Genomic DNA, 14,676 nt, shown 5'->3' with positions numbered 1-14,676 from the left:
TTGGCTCAGTAGGGTGGAAATGGTATTCCTCTGCTTGTCGTGGCTTTGGGAGGTCCTGGAGGCACAGGCTCGTCCCCACGCACACACATACGCGTGTGCACGCAGAGGCACACGCGCACACTCGTGCACATACCCCCACGCCCGCTCTTACACACATACAGGGCTCCCTCTCCCTGCCTCCACCCGGAGCATCCCCCCGATGCAGCCCAGCCCAGCCCGGCCTTGGAGCCGCCGCCCCCGCTGCCGGCAGCCCCCCGGGGGCGGGGAAGCTGCTCCGCGCCCCCACCCCCCCGCGCCCGCCCCCGCCGCCGCCCGGGGCTGGCCGCCGCGGCATGACAAGGAGCCGCCCGCCGGGGGGCTGCGGCTGCCGAGCGGTCACCCCATGCGGCTTCTGTCCCCCCGCCGCCCAGCCGAGCCGGGATGGAGGCGCCCGGCTGCTGCCGCCGGCATCTTCCCGTCCTGCTGCTGTGGGGTGAGCCGGGGGGGCCGGGCCGGGGCGTCCCGGGTCTGGGCGCTGATGCTCCGGGACGCAGCAGCCCCGCGGGGGGCGGCGTGGACCGGCCGAGCATCCGCACGGCGCGGGGGTGAAGCTCGGAAAAGAGAATGGAGCATCTCCCGGGGAGGGAGAGAGAGAGAAGGGTCGCCTGCCGCAGGGCCCTGCGGGGACCGGGGTGCTGAGTGCGGTGTGGTGCGGGAGGGCGCTCCCCGCCGCGGAGCGGGGTGGGCTGGGGTAGAGTGCAGCATCTGCTCTGCTGGTCCCGCAAACAGCACTCCTCTGAGAGACGGACCCGACTTGGTCAGCCTCGCGGAGCCCGAATCCGACCCTGGGGGAGGCAGGTTTGGTCGCGGGAGAAGGGGAAAGTTTGCAGCTGACGATGAAGAGGGGGCTGTTGTTAGAGCGCTGAGTTACAAATGGGCATTGGTTAGAAGTGTAGATAGCCTACAGCTCTTTTGCTAAATGTAAGATTAACTTTATTGCTAGAAATACTTGTGTAGTGCTTTTTTTTTTTTTTTTTTTTTTTTTTTTTCATCAGGTTTCTAGTGTTAGGACTCCCAGATACAGTGTGTTGCAGTTAGGTCAAAAGCTGCTGGGAGGAGGCATTTCTGACCTTCCCTTTACAATAAACCCAGAGATGAGGTTAATTCCCCACAAGTCACAGATAGCGGAGAAGAAAATCAGACCTTGTAGATTTAGAAGGGTTATCTGAGGACTTTATAACTTCACTCACTAACTTCACACTCCTACCAAAGTACAAAGCTGGTAAACACTGGACAGCTTTCTATAAAAAGACCCACAAATAAATGAGTAGTTGTATTTATAGTGTTCAGCATCGTTGTCTTACCTGTTCGGTCAAAAGAATTACAGGTCAAATACATAATTTTTCTGGTCTCTGTGACTTGAGAATTGCTAAAATCTTATATTGATCGTTCATTTTATTTTTCTTTACTTCTCATCTGAAAATGAATAAAAAAATGTCTAACACCTGCCTTGATAGATGAGGATTTATGCAGTCTTGAAGTTAGGGAAACAAGTAGTAATTTATTTATTTATTTTTTGACTGTGGAGACATCCTGATGTTTCTGTGACTTTTACAAAACAAAATTACTTAGTGAAGATTTACTTTCAGAGAATGTGTGGAGTGAGGGACAAATCCCTGTAGTTCAGAAAGCTAGCAGACATTTTTTACCAGAGACACAGGTAAATCAATTGTGCTAGACATTTTTGACTGTGCTAGTTGCTTTCTTAAAAGCATAACAGCGAAGAAATGAGTTTAAGGATATCTGTTAACTGATAATACATCACTTTTGCTTTAAGTTGGAAAGGACAGATATAATCAAAAACTAAATTAAATCAGAGTAATTTCCTGGTAGAAAAGCCTTTTGGGAGCCTTGAAATTTTTATGACATAAAATAAGGAAAGTTTTTAATAAGGAAAGCCTTAACTGCTTGAAAACTAAACTTCTTCAAGCAATGCAAACATGCTTTTAATATGAGTTATTTCAAAAGGTTTCTATTTTGCTTTCCTCCTCATTTTCTAATGTCTTCTTTTGATTAACCAGAGACCCATGAACTCTCTGGAAGGTGAGGAGTCTTCAGTGTTAACACTCACCGAATTCTGTAGGGAGCTTGTCTTGGTAGGGACTGGGACCTTCTCCCAACTCAGGACACTGCTTTCTGAGTGTCTTTCCGTCCGTGGCTCTGAAAACATTATCGCTATATAGAATCATTGGCTGTGTTGTCTCTCTTTGCAAAGATGGCAAAAAAAAACAGTGTGTTTGCTTCTTGGAAGCTCAGAAAATACAGGAGAAGTTGGGTTTGTGGTGGTGTGTGTATGTATCTGCTGGTGGGAAGGAATCTGTGAACTGAGGTGGCTGGCACAGGCGCACATAATTGATAGTTTATCATAAGAGTGTGGATGCTTAGAAGGTATCTGTGGGTTGCAGAATCTAGGGAACTGGGAAATAATCATATATTTAAAAGAATCCAGTAGGATATTATGATATTCCACTCCTATGTATGGAAGCTAAAGCAAGGAGAAACTTAAGACATTTAATGACTTTAATGACTTGACTAAGACATATAACAGACGAAGTAGGCTTTTTATACAAGTAGTTGTTGTTTTGACATCCCTGTCCAAAACTTTGCTCCTCCATCGTTTGCATAATATCCACATTTCAGTGGTGTTATTTGTATGAGTTGAAAGATGCTATCAGAATAAAGCTGGATGTTTTTTTCTAAATTCTAGAGGAGTCTTTCTCAGTATGTGTATATATACAGCATGTGTATTTATACACATACAGAGAGATTACAGTACTTATCAGAAATAGTTTCCTATGCAGATTTCCAAGATTGTATATAGTTGTTCACATTTCTTAATCCTGTTTCACAGCAGAAGCTTAACATTTTGGCAAGAGGTGAACAACCGGACAGTTAGAAAGCTGGGAACAGAGACTGACTTCACACGCCTGTTCTTACTATCTTTTTTTAAATACCATATCTCATCCTGTAAACAATCCTGGAAAAAAATATGTATTAAAATCTGAATTTTGTAAGGTCCTGAGTTCCCTTTGCCTGGAACGCAGTGTCCATAACTCCTAGGAAGTTTGGACTCAGATGGGCGGGAAAATTAATGGGAAATAATTTTGCTAGGTTAAAGACTGAAAACCAAATCAACACGTGTGTGTGCGTGTATTTATTTCCTTATAAATCTATCATGCTGTTCTGCAGCTGCAAAGGGTGGGATGAAGAAAGGGAAAACCAGTGTGGGAGTGCTGAATTTAGTAGATCCAGGCGGGTGTGCGTGTAAAACAAATAAACCTTTGCAAAGAAGAACATCTGTTTTTGAAACAGAACAGAAGGTTATAACAAAAATACTTCTCTACCAAAATAAATATGCTTCATTTTCTAAATATATGACTTTCAACACCGGATGAACAGGAAGATCAGTGGACCCCATCAAAATCTTCTGAAAGCAAAGCATTAAGTGTATAAGCAACCTGTATTCCAACTTGTTGTTGGATCCATATGTTCTTCCCACTGTCCTTCACCCTTTCTGTTTCTCCTGATCCCTTTTCTTGGGAAAACGTTGTCCTTTCACTGAGGACATGGACATGGGAGACAGGTTTATGCTATGTGCACTTGACAGCAGTATTTAATGTTTGAGTTCAGTTATCTAAAGTTTCTGGGTGTGAACTGTAGGTGGTAGCACAGAGCATCAAATGCCATTTCCAACTCTTGGTCCCAGAAGCCAGTAGGGATGATACCAAAGGGTTTGCAGGTAACTCCAGATTGAATGTGGGAAGGAAGGAAGTGGGCTGTCTGAACCCAATTTATACCAATCTAAGTGAGATCCAATCCTGAAAACCGTTAACGTAGTAAACACTTCTTCTTGAATTCGTAAGATTTCCCTGCCTAAATAGTAGTTCAGTTTCTAAATAGCTTTGAGGTCTGAGGCCCCAGATTTTATGTTTGTTTTAGCTATATCTGCAAGACAAACCGAGAGGATGCAAACTGAAGCTAGAAGTCTTTACTGAGATAGGCAGGTAGCACATAGGCAGGTGAAGATACACAAGAACCATGAGATCTTAAGAAAAGGGTTATGAGCAAGAACAGATCACCTCAAGGAGAACTGTGGGAGGTTTTGTCAATTAAGTTGTATTTTAAACATTGCAGCAGCACCTGTTTGGTTTTTTGTTTGTTTGTTTTCTTTTTCTTTTTTTTTTTTTTTTCTAGTTTCTCCTACATTTCCATTGATAAGAGATGATTCGTGGCTTGGATTAGAGTCAAATGAATCAAATTTCAGTTTTTCCAACTCAGGAAAGAAACAAAGTGAGGGTGTCCTTTAGAAAACTTCATTTGCTACCATCTGTGTCTTTGTTGTTGAAATTAGTGCTTGAGAGAGAGGTACGAAGAAAGCAAAGCGTGTTTTCATTTAAGGCTCATAAAGAAATTAATTTTCACAAACATAATGAAGCCTGTTTTAATTCACACCTTTTTATTTTAGTAAAAGCTGTTGTGTGAAACATCCTATTTCAGAATAGAGGTATATTATTTTGTGTTTTATGAAAACAGCCCGTTCTTTTTTTCTAAAATAAGAGTCTCTTCAAAGATAGTCTTGTATTGAGACAAACTGGAAAATATAAATGACAGAAAAAAAAGCATTATTTTAGAGTGGCTGTATGTGTAGAACAACCTAAAACTCTGCCTGAAGCTTTTGGAGCATTTGGGAGGAAGATATGTGGGTATGAGTATAAGGAAAGAAGTGAGTAGAAAGCAAAAAAGGAACATTTTCTAGAATTTTTACATTTCTAGAAATTTTTAGTTTTGGTTCCCTGAGACCAGACTGAAGAGAGGAAGCAGTTCGGTTCCTCACAAAGGGCTTTAAAAGTGTGATGGTGTTTTTCAAAATGATCTGAAGGCTAGAGAGGGTCCCAGCCTTTATCTTGAGAGCAGCTTGACATGACCTACTATATTGGCTTGAACAAGGGGCATGTCTGCATAACAGCTGGTGGCCTATATTTAGCCCCGGAATAGAGAATTTTATCTGTGTGAAGCAGACGGCCAGATTTATGGCCTTTTGCAGAAAGGATTTTATTTGCTCCACCTATGCTCCAAGTGAGACTCTGATTTGAAGATAATAATGTGATAGGCCCTGCTGAGGCCATAGCACAGCACTGGACTGACAAAGGCACATCTTGTTTGCATCTAACTAGATTAAGCTGAGTAAGCAAAGGACTATGCAGAAGCACCGCACCCTACAATAAAGCATCTGTTTTATTACTTTCACACCCTAATAAATGTGACTAATTTGCCCTTATTTTGGAGAGCTTGATATGGGGAAAAATTCTTCAGGCAGTGTGAGAAGAAATACTGTAACTTACATCAGCCAATAATGACTGTCACTTTGCATAGTAACTCAGAGTTTTGTTTCCAAATGTTGTAAGTGACCAATTTCTTTTGTGTTCCTCTGTGTGCAGTGAGATTAATGCTAGAGACTGTAATGTTTAGAAAATATTCTTGTACTTTTGATTTTTCAAAAATGCTTAGTTTGGGATGTGACAGGATATGCTTCACTTGGTCTATGTGGCCCTCCTGCCTTCAGTGTCAAGGAAAAGACAGTTCACAGCCATTGGGTCTTGTGAACAGACTGTCTAAGTATCTTCCAGAAATAATACTTTGTAGAAGCCATTCAAGTGTTCATTAATAGGACAGAAAATCTGGGTTTCCTCCAAGGCTTAAGCTCTTGAACTTTAGGTTAGAGAGTACTGGGACAGAAGAGGCTTAGAAATTGTTGGATTTGATCTGTAGTCCTCCCTGTTGCTCACCCCCTATGCTTTGTGCACTGGAGAACATCATTGTGGCTGTGAGGAAAATGTCTTCACAGATGTGGTAATAAAGAGGCCATGTGGGTGCCCACAGTCTCATGGACGAGGCTCCATTTTCTGTGGAGTACCTGGACACATTCTGCAGTTTAGAAGTGAAGGGGACCCTTTGTTTGGAGGGTATCTGTTTTTGCTGCCTGGTTGCCGCATGGGGCTCTGGAGCAAATTTCTTTGTGTTTGTGTTTGGCAAGTCATTGCAGGTGTTGCACAGTCCTTCCACACCTCATGAGTTCATGAGCTATTCCAGCTTTGCTCTCAGCGGATCTCCACATATCAAGAATATAACTTGTCCAATGTAAGAAAAGATTCATTGTTAGAAAAGATTTAAATGTTTAGCTGTTTACTATGTACAGTATTAAGTTTACATCTTCAAGGGAAATATGAAAAAAAATTGTTTTGTTTTCATTTCAAAGACTCTCAAAGCTGGAATTTCCATGGTTGTAATGCAGTATGTATGAAATCTCCTATATTCCTATTTTAGAAAAGCACATCACTATATAGTTTTGTTATAAGCTAAGTATCACAAAACAAATAAACAAAAACCTCACACCACAAAAAACCTCAAACTTAGTACTTACTGTATCATATTAAAAAGTCATTGAAATACCTCCTTCCTTGTTTTTGATCACTGGACCTAGGCTGGATTTGCATTCAGGCAACCCAGTCTTTATCATTAGGTTAATGATGCTGCTGAAGATATTTCCAGGAGGTTGTGGAATAGGAAACATTATGCCATAAAATACTTAGTGATGCACAGTGAAATAGAGCTAGTATTGATGCAGTAACTATGGGTCCACTTTCTTTTTTACTAGCTGTAGTGTAAACTAGAAACACCAAAGGAAGTCAAAACAATGTGAAGGAAAGGTGAAAGGAAAAATTAAGCTCCACAAACTATTTGTTTTCTTGTCTTTCTGCATTTCAAGATTTTGGAAAGAAATCTTAATGCTCTTCATGCATTAAATTATGTATTTTTAATAAAAGATAAAAATCTGTGTGGTAGAGTAATATTTTAAATCTGGTATTATTCAGTGGGTTTTAATTAAAGTAGGCTTCAACTGTATCCTTTTCTTGCTTTTCTGTCAGGGTGGTACGGGATACATAGACTGGATGTTTGATATACTGGTCTTCTGGAGATTTGGGCTGTTGTATGCTTAGATGTTTGGTTTCCTTTTCCTCTGAGCTACATCATACTTTATCATGTAATGAATTATGAAAAACCTTGCCAAAGAAATAAATACTGGCAGAAGCAATCCAAAATAAACATCTCCCATAGGAAGTGGGAATTCTCCATCACTTTCAATCTTGAAAACTACAACTGGAAATATTTTTGAAGAATACATTGTCATTTGAACAGAAGTTATTGGCTTGGTGTAGAGATTATTGGAAGACGTTCTTCCCTACTTTCTTGTACTGATTTCTTATATGACTCAAAAATCTTGAGGATAATTTTCCTCAGACTTAAGGGAAAAGCAAGTTCACCTCAATATGAGACCAAAGAAGGGGAAAATTTCAGACCAAGAAGAATGTTTCTGAGACTGAAAGCAGGCAGATTTAGATAAACTTTTTTGCAGCTTCACTGATGGTGTTTGTGCTTAAGAAACTCTTACGGTGTATGGATCAATAGAGAACAACAAATATTGGTCAGATTATGTCTATGCTTTCATTTTAGTTCCCCCTTTTTGGTTGAAAGATATGAATACACATTGAAGTGACAGGAATTGTATGAAGTGCTCTTTTCTGTAAGTGAGGGTGAATTAAAACACTTCACTTACCCCTCAGTACAGCAGCAAAGAGTTATAGAAACATTCTACAGTGATGCAGGGAGGCTGGTTTTGTGCAAAACTAAGCAGTCAGCTCAAGTGCCACTAATTAAATTCACAGTTATGAAACCAAAGTCTAGCAGTCACACAGTACAGTTAGCTCCGATGCTTTTTGGAATAGCAAGACATATATACATACATATATATATTTGCATCTGAATTTATGCAGATATTTATTTGCATAGTCCCCAAAATGAGGGATGAGATTGTTCTACTCTTAAATTACAGAAAAAGTTCTTAACTATTTACGGTGTCAAAGTTTGAGAGAAAAGCTATGCAAATAAGTTTTGGATAGTGAAACAATAGGGTTGCTGTGCATCAGGGAACTCTGGATGACGGATCAACCACCACAGAGCTCAGAAATGTGTAGATTTGAGAATCTCAGGAGCCTGCTGTTCAAGGTCGGTTGTGTTCACTGTTTTAACCTGACTCCGTAAATAATTTCATCACTCCCTAGCAATTCTTTTACCTCAGGGGACCCAGTGGGAGAAATACTTTCGGTATTTTTCCCTACAGTGTTTACCAGCAATAGGATCTGAGGGAATGGCATGAAGGTGTGTTGGGGAGGTTCATGTTGGATATCAGGAAAAGGTTCTTCACTGAGAGTGATCGGGCACTGGAACATTCTCCCTAGGGAAGTAGCACACCAAGCCTGCTGGAGTTCAAGAAGTATTTCAACAATTCTCTCAGACATATGGTTTGATTTCTGGATTTGAACTTGATGATCCTTGGGAGTCCCTTCCAACTTGGGTTATGGTATGATCCTAGAATCCTATGAGCTCTGGAGCACTAATAGACTACTTTGTCTACTTAAGAAAACAACCTCACACTTGAATGGTCAACCCAACTTACTTTTTCATGGTAGACATGGAATACAGTGAAAATGTGACTCTATAGAAGTTATGTTGATAAAATGACACAACATGGTAAATAACAGTATGAAGAGAGTAGTGCATGTAGCATCAAGACAAGATGGATTTGCATGGTGGGGTTTTTAGTTGTCTGGTCAGAATGTGAAAAAAACATTTTCCCAGGCCTTCTGTGTTGGCAGTATCTTCATTTAAATGTTCTGCCTGTCAAAGGAACAAGAAACTTTCATGTCTTCAAGTATCTCACGGTTTTAAAGACTTCCTCAGGAGGGAGTGTGCTGTGACCCTCGTCTGTGAAACTTATATGGGTCATTTCCCCTTCACAAGGTTATTTAAAAGAAAATAAGAGAAAAAGTCACTTAACCTCTCTTGGGCTATTCTAGAGAAGCAGATTAGAGTCCTTATTTGCCTTGAGGGACTGGTGTTTTACACTCATTCACAGGTGGATAGGCATAAAGTCAGTATGGTGCTGACCTTACGTTTCCTTATTATAGGGAAACTCTATGTTCCATCACATTTTATTTTGTCTTTTCCTGCCTCTTCAGTTAATGACAGGCAGCTGAGTTGCAATAATGAGTACCCATTACATCAAATACGTGCTTCAAGGGTGATCAGATGCTAGTGTCAGACAGGTCCTGGATATGCATACTGCTTTGGTGGAGATCAGTGTTCTTACATAGACTGGGAGAGTGTCTCTCCACTGTAGTTGCAAGTTGGATGTCTTTTTTGGGGGAGTAAATCTGAACTGTATTGCCTCATTTATTCATGTACCTTTTCCATTAATTACACAGCAGACACATTTCACAGTTATCTCGGGCAGAGAGGGATTGTCGTGTACTTCAGTTGCTCTGGCAACATTATCTGAGAGAAGGGGATGGCTGTGTGACAGGTCCTGGCACAGGACTGCTGTTGGGGTGACACTGTACTCAGTGTGATGTTGATTTCTGTTTCTGGCTTTAGACAAATTTCCAGTTCCATCATTATTTCCATAGTTGATTTGAAGTGGAGATTGCAGTAGTAGTTCCTCACAAGGATATAATGAACTTGAAGTGCAGACATTTAGGGGAGAAAACAAGGTTTTCACCTCCTTTTGCTAAAAGCATATTTATCTTTGATCATAAATAAGAGCTATGATTTGGTTGGTGAAGAGATAATAAATCTGTGTGACTATCACTGTATCCCAAGACCCCAAAGACTAGGTCTCTCAGAAGTTTAGATGAAAATGAGCATAAGGTTTTTGCAAGGCCTGTAGATACATCCTGAATAGCATTCCTTCCTAAATACCCTGGGAACAGGGAGCAGAAGAGAATACAACCAGAGATGGTTTGGATTTGTTAGGAAAAGCTGTTCTTATCATTTCTCCAGGCAGTAGCCTATAGCACTTCATGAGGAGCATCATCCTCTGGAATCTTCTGGCCACTATACATTAGGTCATAGTCCCTGTAATGTCTGTCTAATAACTGTCATGTCTAAACATTTTAAACAGTTTCTAGTGCCATGAATTTCTTTCTACTATGGAAGCAAATATACTGTTCTTATTCTTCTTCAGTTTTATGCTCTGGGAGGATCTTGAGTTACAATTTCCTTCAAGGAGCACATTGATTTATACCACTCTATTAAAACAGTGTGAAGAGAATTTACTTCAAGCAAATGGTTCTGCTTTTGGAATATTTAGTTCATCTACTGTCTGAAGATCAGTGGTTGTAAAAAATACCATTTTATATTTCAGTTACACAATGCTTCATCAAAAACATCATAATTGGACAGGAAAGAGTTGAAGAAAACATTTGGCATTTCACATTGAGCCACATGACTTCCATGTAATGCAGATCTAAATATTTGGATGATTGCTAAAAAGTATCTCTCCTAAGTCTGTTGTTGAAATGGTATGCTTTATTTAAATTAAACTATTTATTTAAATACTGCATACTGGCTATATATTTATTTAAATAAAGAAAGCATACTGGTTTCAAGCAAAATACTAGAAAACCCATCAAGCAACTCTGGGAGTAGATGTAGGCTGTTCAGAAAGTGTCAAGTACAATTTATATGCTGGCAGTAGAGCTTTAAGCACTTTACAAAGGAATGTGAAAGACATTTGTATTTCTTCTCTGAAAAATTCACAATTGAAGTATGAGTTCAGAATAATTGGCACGTTTCTTTGTAGTCACTGGAAAGCTGGGGAACTGAACCAACGTGAGACTGAGCAGTTGATGCCCTCAGTAACATTTCCTGTTGATTTGCACTGATGAAATGAAAAAGCTTAAATTGCTTCCTTTCATGCTTTTCTTGCTCTGCAGGAAGAAGACTCTAATGTCCAAAATTGTTAACTGTCGGAAATTACTTTACCAATTCAAAGGCAATAACATAATGCCTCAAACCATGATAAAGTGCAGCACTGAACTGCACATTTAGTTTTAAATATTACGTTTCTTTGACTAATGTCTTCCACACAGCTGACACAAGAAAAGAAATATAAAGTATTAAAAAGGTATCAGCATCAAATCAAGGAATAATTGTCCCCCAGGGCTCGGTGCTGGGGCCGGTCCTCTTTAATATCTTCATTGATGATCTGGACGAGGGCATCGAGTGCACCCTCAGTAAGTTCGCAGATGACACCAAGTTAGGTGCGTGTGTCGATCTGCTTGAGGGTAGGAAAGCTCTGCAGGAGGATCTGGATAGGCTGCACCGATGGGCTGAGGTCAACTGCATGAAGTTTAACAAGGCCAAGTGCCGGGTCCTGCACCTGGGGCGCAATAACCCCAAGCAGAGATACAGGCTGGGAGAGGAATGGTTGGAAAGCTGCCAGGCAGAGAAGGACCTGGGAGTGATGGTGGATAGTCGGCTGAATATGAGCCAGCAGTGTGCTCAGGTGGACAAGAAGGCCAACGGCATCCTGGCTTGTATCAGGAACAGCGTGACCAGCAGGGCTAGGGAGGTGATCGTCCCCCTGTACTCAGCTCTGGTGAGGCCGCACCTCGAGTACTGTGTTCAGTTTTGGGCCCCTCGCTACAAGAAGGACATCGAGGTGCTTGAGCGGGTGCAGAGAAGGGCGACGAAGCTGGTGAGGGGCCTGGAGAACAAGTCCTATGAGGAGCGGCTGAGGGAGCTGGGCTTGTTCAGCCTGGAGAAGAGGAGGCTCAGGGGTGACCTTATCGCTCTTTTTAGGTACCTCAAGGGAGGCTGTAGCGAGGTGGGGGTTGGCCTGTTCTCCCACGTGCCTGGTGACAGGACGAGGGGGAATGGGTTTAAGTTGAGCCAGGGGAGTTTTAGGTTAGATGTTAGGAAGAAATTCTTCACTGAAAGGGTTGTGAGGCACTGGAACAGGCTGCCCAGGGAAGTGGTGGAGTCACCATCCCTGGAAGTCTTCAAAAGACGCTTAGATGTAAAGCTTAGGGATATGGTTTAGTGGAGGGCTGTTAGTGTTAGGTCAGAGGTTGGACTCGATGACCTTGAGGTCTCTTCCAACCTAGAAATTCTGTGATTCTGTGATTCTGTGATAATGCAAAGCTGACTTCTGTGTTAGCCTTCGTCGCTGGGTAACTTCCTGGGCATAGAGAAACTTCTTTAAGTTTCCAGGTTGTACCTTAGCCAAAACCAGCTGCATCAGTTAACTCTTTCTCTTCTGTCTACATTCCTTTAACAGACCTGGGAAACTGTTAACATGGATTAAAAAAGAAAACAAACAAACAAACAAAAAACAGAACTACATGTATTTGTCCCACACGAGATCTCCCACTCACTGTCAGCACTGAGAAAATTCCTGAGTTTTCCTTTTGAGTTCAGCCCAGTAAAAATCTTTTCATATGTGCCACATTGCATGCTCACATCCCCTAGTTAGCCCAATGTTCCTTCCCAAAACCAGATTGCTTTGTAGTGTGTTACTGACATGTAGGAGGAGTCAGAGAGCTGGGATGATACTATACTTTGCTGATGCACCAACAGATTGATCTACCCTGCTGTTTACCTTGCACCTGCATATCCATGTGCTGATACAGGCATGTTTCTTTTGGGGACAATTTTGAATGCAAGTTTGACACTTTTTTTTTTTCCAAGTACTATATTTATTGCAAGCTTCTGTTTATTTCCAGCATCCTTCCTTTGTGTTGGATTCCTGTCATCGCTTGGCTCCATGAACTTCAGTTGCCTCATTTCCTCTGCTGCTTTCACACTATATGGTGATGTTCCTGTGTCCTGTCCTTGTCCACCCTCCCTGTCCTGGTTCTTTTATAAGGAGAAGTGTCAAAAGTACAGTTAGTAACTGAGAACAAAAGGTAACCTTCTGAGTCATATATATTGTAGTGAGGATTATTTAAAGATTAGCAGGTGGGACTTCAGTTTTTGTACCAATAGCATTATTTTTCCTTTCGTACTTTTACAGCACCTCCTAGACTTGAAACAATGCAGACATTCATGTTAGTTTCCTCTTAGAGGGTGGGCCACCTGAGAAGATGTGGTTTATTTTGCTGTAAGAATGTGCTTATATTTCACTGCATAGTGGGTAGAGGTACCCAGCTGGACCACTTTTTGAATGATGATGGTGAAACAAGTGAGCAAGTTCAATTGCAGTTACCTTGCAGGGTGGGGAGACCTGGCATGTGCTGTCAGGGAGTGGGAGAGCAGGGCTGGCCTTGGGTGGTAGATCAGGGGGCTGCAGGTGGTGCAGAGCTGTTGGGAAGGCTCAGGGTCAAGTGAAGTGAAGGCTCTGGGAATATCTTTGACTTGCTTATGTCCTTGCATAACAGAGCAGAAAAAAAAATACATAGGGAGATGCAAACATTTTGAAATTCTAACTTATCCTAAAGGGGGAAGTATTTTTCTAATTAGCTTAACCAGGTGGTAAATTAATATATGACGTATCTATGTATTTTAAAAGGTTAGGTTTGCTTTTACAGCCTTTTCCCAACATGTTCTCACCTGTAACTTCCTGTTGTTTGTTTCTTGTGCTGTAGGGTTTGAATCACGTTCATTAAGATTGGGTAGAAGGCTGGACTTTGCTTGCCTATTGCTCACGTGCTTGTCAGGACTGTCAGCACATTATAAATCCCCTGAACAGCCTCACCAGGTCCCCCTGAACCCTGTGTATGGGTCTGGGGAGCCACATTCACTGATGTGCACCATAGGTGGTCTGGCCCTAGCACATGTTCTGGCTTGCTGGCAAGCTTTCCTGTATGCATTGTGAACCGAAGTAGTGACTCACTTTGTCTCCCATTCTGCCTCTGGCACTATTTCCTCATTTATGTCCTTGCTCCCTGGTTTGTCCCCTGCAATGCTGGGGCTGTTGGCGCAGCATGTTATCCACTCACAGCTCTGCTTACCTGGCTCAGGCTGGGGGGCAGCATCCCATTGGCAAGGGTGACCTGCACCATGGTCACCCCAACTTGTCCCTCTCACACAGCCCTGCTCCTGCTGCTCCCTGATAAATGCCCTGCCAATGCTGTGCATAATCAGCCTGGCAATTGTGAGTGGTCCCTATTCTTTGCCTGTGACAGCTTGCTTCAGAATGGACAGTCCTCAACAATTTTTGCTTCCCTGAGTGTGTTTCAGGCTTTTTCTCTTAGCATAAGTTTATGCTTTGCACATCTATGTATAAATTTAATGCTAAATTATCACTGTTACCTCTGTTGAGGGTTTAACGTCCTGGTGGGATTAGCTGGAATAAGAAATGGGCTCAGAGAAGTGATTCCACATATTAAAAAAAATAACCCAGAGCTGCAATTTGTGGGAGTATGAAGTAGGCCTAAAAAGACAGTAAGGATAAAGACTTAGATCCTTAAGCATGGGCTGCAGCATGGAGAGGACCAGCCAGATGCCTAAGGCACTTGAGCGAGGTGTATGGTGTGGATCCTGGGAGCAATATGACTTTACGCTTTCACAGCCCTTTGTGAAGCTAACACTGGTGAGACTCTTCTCTTTGAGCTGTAGGCAGTGGCATGGCAGGTTTTAAGCTAAATCTGTTTCAGTAACCTGGTTGTCATGTCTGCTTTCGCTTTTGGTAGATGGGTCAGCATATGCCAGCGTCAGATCCTTAGTGAGCTGAGATGATTGAAACTCAATGAATGCACTTACATGCTAACTAAGGATCATCCCATTTTCTCCCAACAG

The 14,676-nt window shown here is 41.9% G+C and overlaps 1 protein-coding gene across 2 annotated transcripts in view; it reads left to right on the top strand.

Annotated features, from left to right (window-relative positions):
• Nucleotides 1-318: 318 nt before the first annotated feature.
• RAMP3 (receptor activity modifying protein 3) overlaps nucleotides 319-14,676 on the top strand; it is a 53,143-nt gene continuing 38,785 nt past the window's right edge. Inside the window, exon 1 of one of the 2 annotated variants that reach the window (XM_082753538.1) lies at nucleotides 319-472. In XM_082753538.1, coding sequence (XP_082609664.1) covers nucleotides 421-472 — 52 coding nt within the window. In that variant the 5' untranslated portion in view covers nucleotides 319-420. The remainder of the gene's footprint in view (nucleotides 473-14,676) is intronic. The other variant, XM_082753537.1, reaches the window with a different exon arrangement.

Source organism: Aythya marila, assembly GCF_965140915.1.
Source record: "Aythya marila genome assembly, chromosome: 2".
Lineage (NCBI taxonomy): Eukaryota > Metazoa > Chordata > Aves > Anseriformes > Anatidae > Aythya > Aythya marila.
The sequence above is the reverse complement of the archived record's forward strand: the minus strand, read 5'-3'. Positions and strand labels throughout refer to the sequence as shown.